The sequence below is a fragment of the Bactrocera tryoni genome, unplaced genomic scaffold (genome assembly GCF_016617805.1).
Source record: "Bactrocera tryoni isolate S06 unplaced genomic scaffold, CSIRO_BtryS06_freeze2 scaffold_25, whole genome shotgun sequence".
In the NCBI taxonomy this organism is placed as follows: Eukaryota; Metazoa; Arthropoda; class Insecta; order Diptera; family Tephritidae; genus Bactrocera; species Bactrocera tryoni.
Genome location: NW_024395977.1, coordinates 27,654,335 through 27,665,205, shown reverse-complemented (window position 1 = coordinate 27,665,205; position 10,871 = coordinate 27,654,335). Strand labels below are relative to the sequence as shown.

Below are 10,871 nucleotides of genomic sequence, written 5' to 3'. Positions count from 1 at the left end.
ATTAAGACACTCAAGTATTTTTGTGCAAATAGCATAATTTTTTTAATTTAAATTTATTTCACAACAGTTTGCTCATGGAACGAAAACTGAAAGTCATAATAAATGAGTTTTTATTTTTCCTGTATTATGATTAACAATAAACTCTAAAAAAAATAATAGAAACCTTATTGGTGACTTTTCAGTTCAGAACTAATTTTCAAAAGAAGTCCATATTCAATTCCCCTTAAATCTAAAAAAATCCAGTTCAGCAGCCACAGAGTTATAAGGCAAGCTCATTACTTTGAAGCAAATTAAAAAAATGTCTCTGTCCAGTTTATATTTTTCTGGGTTTTTTAATTGGCCTAAATTCCCACAACTTTTTAATACTATCCAGATACAATAGGTTTGTTTTTAGTTTAACATGTTCATAGTTTCAAAAAATTAAATTCTATCAGCAGAAAAGTATCAAAATAGGCCGTTTGTGAACAAAAAAGTATCTAATCACAAAATTTAGAAAAAAAAGACATAATTGTATCAAAACGGCAACGCTGTTAGTGACTAATGTAATCATTTATTATCAACAAATTACAATTTTTTTTTTTGTTGATAATGTAGAATTAAATTCTATTATTTAAACTTCAATTATTTTTGACTTGGGGGTTTTAACAACTGAACCCCGCGTTCGACCCTGCCCTGATGCAAAACTGCGTTCATACGGTCCATAGTTTAACTTTTGGTATTTACGAGTATGTAATTTTTTGAGTTTTAAAAATAAAACTTGAAGTTTGATTATTAGTTATTAATCTTCATTATGCATGTATTTCATGGCACATACTATATCTACGTATGTACGTATAAACAAAAACAACTAAAACTGGATTAATGAACTTTGTTAGTTTTTGGAAATAGATTATCTGAAGCTTGTCGTAAGATTTTCAGTTCGCGCATAAAATCTCCTTTGTCCTCCTCATGGCTGTGGGATCTTATAGCAGATGCTGGCACCTGAGTTGTGTATGCGTGCTCCACTCTGTTTAACAACATTAGGTCATCATGGTCATGGTCATGATCGTTTCCACTGGCGCAACTGCCATGACTATGGCTATGGCCTTCTGATCCTGGAAATATTTGAATATAAAGACAAATATTAAAGTTCGTCAAGAATTTAATATAATTTGTTTAAAATCATTTCCTAAATTAAAATGTTTACATATTAACTTTATTACTCTTGTAATCTCATTAATATAGTGAAGGAATTTGTTTGTTTTCTGAAACTTGGCTTGACTTAACCATGCTTACAAACGAAGTTCATAGAACCAATATGAAAGGGATCAAAATTAGGCGGTATTTAGACCAATGCACATTTGAACGAATTTCGCAAAGGAACTGAACTATTATCAACAATGTCGTCAATTTCAATTATATTTACATTTGTAGTTGTTGTAGATTTGTGCCCATTCTAATTTTATACCAGTTGTATGTTTGATTCCAATTTCTTATAAGTTCTTGAATTGTCATGCATTCCATTTGTATTTAAATAAATTTCCCACTATACTCTTTCTGTTTACTTGTTTGTGCTATTTACTATATTAGCCGTGTTTCATTTGACCACCACAAGCTAATAGCTAAATCAAGGACCAATAAAATCCACTTAGCTTATTTCATATATTCGCTTAAAAATTAATTGTGTTGGCAATGCGGAAAAAATAGTCAGCTGATATACATTTAAGTTTGAAATTTCGAATTTGTTAAGGGAATATTAATATACTACACAAATATATTTATTTTATTTATTTGTGATTTAGAATACAAAACAAGAAAGCAAGTGTTCATATTTGTCTTAATTTTAACTCAATTCTCATCCAAAAAATCTGTAATTTTGGTTCATTTACATTTTCATCTGTCAAAATGAGGTTTCTCGCTGTGGAGAACCGAACCAGAGAGCGAACAACGAGAGCCTGCCAATTACGAGTAAATTGCGTGCACGTGTGCACGTTCTAGTTTTAGTACTATATATACTGTGAAGCTGTGAAGACATAAAACTAAATCTTTGGAGTACTATACTATACACGATTCTTTTATTTATAACGCAAACAGGTAGGTTCTTACAGTGGCGACGAGAATGGGATTATGTGTAGTAGCAGCACATTTTCTTTCAGTTGGAAAAAAAGCTGAACTAAAATTTGTTTAATTTCTTCCACGCAAATAATAGCATCGGTTTTTCTGCATCGGATTTTTTTCTTGGCGAGTTAAAAGCAGCGAGTCAAAAGCAGCGAGTTGATATACACAGTTGATGAAATAGCGAAGGAGAAAATATTTCTCTACATTCAGCAAACCAGCACAACTGTCAATAAGAGACGTAGCAAACAACAAAAATAAGCAAAGGTTTGTTCCATTAGAGCCTTATCACACGAAGCAACTTTTGTTGCGGCAACTCTTAGTTTAGTGGCGAGGGGGCGACGAGGAGAGGAGAATCGCGCCGAGTTTCCCGTGTTCAGCAACTCGCTTTGTGTTCTTATTCGTAACAGTTCGCTGCGACGTTTTTCGGCATTCGTGTTCTTTCTTTCGTATGTACATAGTTGCATTTGCGTATATATTTTTTGAAATTAATATTTTGAATATATTTAAAAATTTAATTTCATCTTTTGGTAAGTAATTTGCAAATATGTATACAAATATACATAATATAATATAAATATTTTAAAAAATGGAGTATGACGAAAAAATCGAATTAATTAACGATATTGTGAAATGTATGGATGAAGCCATACAAATTGATTCAGACGATAGTAAGAAGGGTGATATATCTTTGTTTTAATAAATAAAATGTATTTCTTAATTGACAGAGCTGATTAATATATGTATGTGATAGAGTGGCCCAAATACCTATAAGGAAAAAGAAGTGACAATGGGTTAAAGTAAAGTGAAAGAGAATGAGAAAAAAACTCGACCAGAGTTGCGCAACACAAGTTGCTCGTGTGAAGGTAATGGGCAACAGCAAAAGAGAATCGCCCGAGAATCAGCAACAAAAGTTGCTTCATGTAATCGTACACTTAGATTGGAAATTTGGCGAGAAAATGAAATAAACATTTGACGTTTCTTTTTTTTTAGGCCATTCAATTGGCGCAACTGAATAAATAAAGAGGTTGCCCATTAAATTGGTTTGTTGAGCGACAAATACAGTGGCCATTAAATTGGAAAAGCATTTAATTGGAAATTAAAAACCACTGAACTGGTAAAATATACTTCTGTCCGGGGCATTAAATTGGCTAAAGAAGAAATAAAAGCAAGCAAGATGAGCGAAATTAAACCATTCCTGTGTGATAGCATTGATAGGGCGTTATTACGAAGCGAGTGGGAAAAATGGCTGAGATCGTTTACTCTGTATCTTCAATCGGAAGATATTACAAATGAGGTAAAGCGAAGAAACAAACTGCTTCACTTAGGTGGGCCACAACTACAAGAGGTAATATATAATATCCCTGGGGCCATTGCGGAAGTTGGCACTGAACAGCCGGTCGATGTATTTAATATTATAGTCGAGAAATTAAATAATTTCTTTTCGCCAAAACGAAACTCGTCATTTGAGAGACACATGTTTAGAAACATAGCGCCTTTGGAGAACGAAAATTTTAACAATTTCTTATTGCGTTTGAGATACCAAGCTTCTAAATGTCATTTTGGCGAAACAAAAAGCGAAATAGAAGACATCGCTTTAAAAGATAAACTCATTGAGTCGTGGGCTCCAGTGGAGCTTAAAAAACGCTTACTTGAAAAAGAACACGACTTGAAAGAAATTATTGATGCTTGCCAGATTCATGAGCAGATATATAAACAATCGCAGGACATGTTGCCTAAAAAAGAGGGTGAAGAAGTGAACAGGGTGGTTGCAAAATCAAAAGGGAGCAGGAATAATGGGGGTGAGTGTGGTAGATGTGGTCAGGCGGGGCACGTGAGCTCTGACATTAATTGTCCAGCAAGAAATGCTAAATGCAATAAATGTGGATTAATAGGGCATTACTCACGCAAATGCAAAACAAAGAGTTTTAAAAGAAAACTCGGCGACGAAAAATACAATAGTTCGAAACAGCGCCGATTACATCCGTCAAAAGTTAGGTGTATCGAAAAAGCAAACAACGACTCATCAGATGATTCCCTAGAATATGATTGCCTTCAAGTGGAATCGTGCAAATCGACGAACGAGTTTATAAATTGCCACATTGGTGGACATACTGTCCCTATGATAATAGATTCAGGATCTAGGTTTAACTTGTTAGGTCAAGACGTTTGGAATGCGTTGAATGCCAATAAAGCAACCATGTGGAACATCCGCACGGAGTCAGCAAATCAATTCAAGGGTTATGCAGCTAATAAAATTTTAACAGTTTTATATGTTTTCGAGCCACCAATAGGGGTGAGAAAGGGTACGGAAGTTATAGCTACTTTTTATGTAATAAAAGATGGGAAACAATCTCTTCTCGGCCGAGATACTGCCATTCAACTCAAGGTATTGATATTGGGGCTTGACGTAAATAGAATTGAGAAAATAGAACCGTTTCCGAAAATTTTCAATATTAAGATAAAGCTATCGTTTGATAAGTCCATTAAACCAGTTAAACAGCCTTTACGTCGCATTCCAGTTGCCCTAGAGAAACAAGTTGAGAAGAAATTAGAAGAAGCGCTCGCCAAGGATATCAGAGCCAGTTAGGGGTCCAACTTAATGGATCTCACCAATTGTCGTAGTTCTAAAGGATCATGGTGAAATGCGTCTTTGTGTCGATATGCGTAGGGCCAATAAAGCTGTGCTACGAGAAAACTACCCCCTGCCCACGTTCGATACCTTTATGACGAAACTGAGCGATGCAAAAATATTTTCTCGACTTGATCTTAAATGGGCGTATCACCAATTGGAACTTGGAGAATCAAGTCGAGAAATTACAACATTTATAACATATAAAGGTTTGTTCCGTTACAAAAGATTAATGTTTGGCATCAATTCCGCCCCAGAAATATTTCAGCGGGTTTTCGAGGAGCTACTCTCGACGTGCCAAAATTGCTTGAATTATTTAGACGATATTATCGTATATGGAAAATCGGAAAAAGATCATGACTCAGCCGTTGAAAATGTATTTAAGGTTTTGAAGAACAACAATGTTTTACTCAATGATGAAAAATGCGTTTGGGGGGCAAGAAAACTTAAATTTTTGGGTCACGTATTGTCGGATGTAGGTATATTTCCGGACCCGGACAAAATTAAAACAATTTTGGAGTTTAGAGCACCGCAAACAAAAGAAGAAACAAGAAGCTTTCTTGGCCTCATCACGTACATCGGAAAATTTATCCGATATAAATGGCTGATACGACAAAGCCCCTGAGAAAGCTACTTAAGTTAGATGCAAAATTTATATGGGGCCCCACACAACAAAACGCTTTTGCAAAACTGAAACATCTTTTATCAAACATACCCACCTTATCATATTTTGATCCCTCAAATAAAACAAGGGTCATTGCGGATGCGAGTCCTGTGGCTTTGGGTGCAGTCCTTATACAGTTCAATTCTAACAATGAACCGAATATTATTTCTTTTGCCAGTAAAAGCCTTTCGGAGGTAGAAAAAAGATATTCTCAAACAGAAAAAGAAAGTTTGGCGCTTTTATGGGCTGTCGAGAGGTTCTATTACTACTTAGTAGGACTAGACTTTGAATTGGTCACCGATCATAAGCCTCTTGAAACCATATTTAAACCAACTTCAAAACCACCTGCGAGAATTGGACGGTGGCTCTTGAGGCTTCAGTCGTTTAAATTTAAAGTTATATACCGCTCAGAAAAAGAAAACATTGCGGACTCTCTTTCGAGGTTATGCAAATTGGAAAGAGCGAAGTCCTTTGATGACAACGTAGAGAAATCTATTTTTCACATAATTTCCAATTCAACTCCAACAGCATTGACCATAAGCGAGATCTCAGAGAAGGGTTCAAGGGATAAAGAAATGATTGAAGCCTTGGAGTATATTAAATGTGACAGCTGGCCATCAAATACTATCAATAGATACTTTCCATTTAGACACGAATTAACAACAAAGGTTTTGGAGCTAGCTCATGAAGGACACCCTGGTGAATCCGCCATGAAAAGAAGGTTGAGGGCAAAAGTGTGGTGGCCTTTAATTGACAGAGAAGTAGAAACCTTTGTGAAAAATTGTCGTGACTGTTTAATGGTTTCACGTCCAAATAATCCTGCGCCGATGCAAAGGCATGTATTTCCAAATGGCCCTTGGCAATGTGTAGCTACAGACCTGTTGGGACCGCTACCGAATAACGAATATCTACTCGTTTTAATTGATTATTATTCACGCTACCAAGAAATAAAATTCTTGAGGAAAATTACCTCTGATGAAATAATTAACGCTTTCCAAGCAATCTTTTGTCGCTTAGGATTACCTAAATCATTAAGAGCAGATAATGGAAGACAATTTATCAGCACAGAGTTTTATAAATGAAGCTTTATAATAAAGGAGGGATGTGGAGAACCGAACCAGAGAGCGAACAACGAGAGCCTGCCAATTACGAGTAAATTGCGTGCACGTGTGCACGTTCTAGTTTTAGTACTATATATACTGTGAAGCTGTGAAGACAAAAAAACTAAATCTTTGGAGTACTATACTATACACGATTCTTTTATTTATAACGCAAACAGGTAGGTTCTTACACTCGCTATTGCCAACTACTTTTTTTGGAAAAAACCTAGCTATTGTGAATGAAAAAAGCGATGAACTGGCAATGCCTCTAGTTCAACATACAAGCTATGATAGCTTATGGCAAGCCAACATAATTATGTTGGCTAAGTCTTCCATACGAAAAAAGCTAATTGCTAAATTTGCTGGTCAAATAAAACACGCCTATTGTTACTGTTCTCCCATAGCATTAACATATAGGCGCTAACTACTGACGTGCGTAGTTCCCTATTCTGTTGTGCTGATCTGTACAGTAAATTATGGATATAAGCTTTGGCAAATTATATTTGGTCTTATGTCATCGATCAGCAAGCCAGGAAAATGGAAAGACACACTGCAGTGAGTGCAATATTGGATAAGCGAAAAAGTATTTTCGTATTTCTAATTAAACTTCAACTTATTATACTCTTGCAATTAGTTGCCACAGAGTACAGTAGTGCTCCAGTATAACGAACGCCGATATAACGAATGTTCAATAACGAACGCTGTTTTTCAATACATTGATGACTCTATATAACGAAAGCTGGACATTGGATGAACTCGATATTACGAATGTATGGCGTTTGTATTTGGTTTTGGTTGTATTACAACAAAAAACAATGCAGGCAGTTAAATACCCGTTAGTTCTTGTTATTATTGAGCTATTTTTTAAAGAATTCTATTTATTTTTTTATGCACGCTTCATTGCGCGAAATATCAGTTGTGAGTTCAAAGTGGTAAAGTGAGGATATCGCATAAATAATTTAAAAATGCCTTCAATTCGAAAACGGCTTTGCTTGGGTGACAAATTAAAAATAATTGACGACAATAAGAAGAGGAAAACCGTGAAAGAAATCTCTTTGAAATATGGTATTCCAAAATCGAGTGTTTGCACAATTTTAAAAAATTTCCGGAAAGTGATAAGAAGTGTTAAAGGTACACATGCTGGCACATTGAGACGACAATCGTTAAAGAAAGGCGAATATCATAGGATGGAAAAGGCTTTATATAAGTGGTTTGTCTCCCAGCGTGAAAAGCACGTAAATATTAACAGCAATATTTTAAAAGCCAAAGCTGTGCAAATCCATAATACAAAATATCCCAATGAAAATTTGGGAAGAATTTAGTATACCGTCCCAGGATTTCAAGGATAAAAAGGATATGGTCGGATAGAGGGAATTATCCTGATCAAGGATATATGTATATAGTTATAGCCGCAGGAAGCTTATAGTTTTCGAGATATTCGCGTGTAAAGTTGAAAATTTGCAATATTTTAATTACATATTCTCGATATACAAAATTAATTTAACGAAGTTACAGCAGGTTGATTAACGGTACCTTTAACTACCTGCGCTGAGTATACAAAACTTTGAATCGATTTTCCCAAATATGTCATTTTTAAAGACGGTGACCAGCCTACAGAAAAAACTACCACATCGACCGTTTTGAAGTATTGTACAAATATTCTACATATACATAGCTCTCGAATGACATCGAGTTTTTCCAAAAATTATAATTTCTAAGAATTTTACAATAACAAATAGGTCGATTTTTTCGTCTAAAATCGTCATTATGGCTTGAAAATGGTACCAAAATTGAAAAATTGAAAAATTAAAAAAACTCGACGTCAATTGAAAAGATAAACTAATAAACTAAAGAAAGCATTTTAATTTTTGATTTCAGATGATCCAGTGATGCTGTAGGCTGGTCACCGCACAACAACTTTTTTTCGAGGTGTCTGCAGAGATCGACGAAAATCCGTTATTCCTCGCTATTTTTCGATAAAACTTTTTTTGAGTATCCTTCAAATGTTGTACTTTCATATAATAATAAGTAAAAAAACCTACAGCAATAATTTTTTCTAAAAAATTCACGAAAAAAGGTCTTCTTTCGACGAAACAAACCTTACCCCCCCTTAAGCATTCCTATATAAACAATGTAATATTTATTTAAATAGTTATTTTTAAACGTATACATATGTACCAATATTAATTTAATTTTCGTTTCCAATATAACGAATATTTCAGTTTAACGAACGGTCCCAACATTATATCATTCGTTATATTGGAGTACCACTGTATTATAGTTTTGTTCACATAACAGTTGTAAGTATCACCTAAAACTAAGCGAGATAGATATAGGGTTATGTACATACATACATACATATGTACAAATGATCAGGGTGTCGAGAAAAGTTGAAATCCGGTTGTCTGTATGGCCGTCCGTCCGTCCTTCCCTCCGTCCGTTCAAGCTGTAGCTTGAGTAAAAATTTAGATATATTGATGCAACTTGCTATACGGGTGCCTTAGTACAAAACCATAAGTCAAATATGCGTAAATTTCGCTCCACTTATCGGTCACAGTTGCTCTACCTGTAAGCGATTTACAGTAAAGAATGATGATATAGATGGATGTGTGCGCATTGACAACTCTACACTTCCAAAATATTTATTAATTGAATGAATGACTGATTAGCAATAAATATCGCCTACCGAGCATACAAATTATGTTCACAATTTTGCTTACAAATTGATAGAAAAGAAAACAATAAACCAACAGCATACATTGGTAACGGGAGGTAATTCAATAACTTTCTATTTCGTTGTTGTTGTTGATATTGTCGATTCAAGCAACTACACACAATTGACCATGGAAACAAATTATTCAAAAAATTACACACAATCCACTTTGAAATTAATCAAAAAGTTTCTAACTTACCAATCTAAAACGAATGATTTCAAAGGTCAACAGCGACGAAATACACTTCTGTGTTCAACTGTGTTAACTGTGTCGCGCAAAAGAGAAATAATATCGACCGGTGAAGCCGCTAAATTTGCGCCAACGTATTTTTACCGTTCTGCACATCTGCACGTCTTCTCCTTCCCAACGGTCAAAAAGGGAACAACACCCTTTTTTGTTAGCATAGATTAAGGGTTAAGTAGGATTTATATTGCTTCATGGAAAATTTATAATTAATACGCAACTACTGATAGATTAGTTAAGATAGATTACATACTAAATTGTTTATACAAGGTGCGTTCCAAAGTAAACAGGACTTTTAACATAAACTTGTTTCATCAATTGAAACGTTTTGTTAAAAGTTTTACCAATTTTAAAACAGAATTTAATGTTGGGTCTTTGTTCGAAGCTAATTTATGCACCGATAACACAAACATGCTGACACTTAAAACGCAATAACTTCACTTACAATCCATGAAATGTCATGAAATTCTCACTGCACAATCGATAAAGATATCAGATTCTAACGCACCGGTCGACATATAGATGGCGCCTCCAGGGGGCGTTAGATTCAAAAAGTCCTGTTTACTTTGGAACGCAACTTGTATGTATGTATTTCGGTGGCACCTTTTCAGATGACAATTTTTTCCCACTGTTCTATGAGAAAGCCTAAAACTTTATAAAAATCTAGCTTTTGGAAATATATTTAAAAATAACAAACACTATAAGTATTAGGAGGATGTAATTCTAATTGAAGAAAAGAAGATAATTGTATTAAATTACAACTATGTAATTATACCAATATTCTATACATTGAAAATAGTTCATCAGGTTCCAGAAACCGAATCAAATTGATGTGATTTAATTTCAAGAAACCGTGTGTCGGTTTTTTCAACAAATCGGTGTCTGTCTCTGTATTAAAACTAAATTTAACTAAATGCTGTTTTAAAACTTTTTTTGATAAATCCAATGTTAAAATAATAAAGAGAATGTATACTCTCCGGAAACGTTATTTTAAATTTATAGCACAGAAGAGAAAGAGAGATGATCAATGCGAGAAAACAGTTTTGAAGCGTTTTTTGGCGCCGGCTTACGTTGAAAAACTAATACTTAGAGCGTGTTGCATAGGTATGTTGGGCTCCTATTTTACTCACAAGGAATTACTGTGAATGTTATAGAACAATATTTAGAATATCAGCTATATATATTTTCAAGGGAAAACTTTTGACGGAAATTCTCTTATCCATCAGAATTTATTAAATACCCCTTTCAATATTTTCAAGGGCTAATTTACTATATCAAGAAGTTTTAAATACCCGATAATAAAAAATTAAATGTAAAAACAATTCTCATAATAAATACAAATATGCTTCCTTTGGATACGGAAATTGCTTTTAAATCTGTTGTGATGATATAAAAATACAATGTACAAGGTGCGTTCTAAAGTA

At 34.4% G+C, this 10,871-nt stretch overlaps 1 protein-coding gene across 2 annotated transcripts in view; it reads right to left on the bottom strand.

The window, feature by feature from the left end:
* Positions 1 to 763: 763 nt before the first annotated feature.
* Positions 764 to 10,871, bottom strand: part of LOC120780393 (protein zntC) — a 160,142-nt gene continuing 150,034 nt past the window's right edge. For both annotated transcript variants that reach the window (XM_040112679.1, XM_040112680.1), the window contains exon 3: positions 764 to 1,094. In XM_040112679.1, coding sequence (XP_039968613.1) covers positions 859 to 1,094 — 236 coding nt within the window. In that variant the 3' untranslated portion in view covers positions 764 to 858. The remainder of the gene's footprint in view (positions 1,095 to 10,871) is intronic.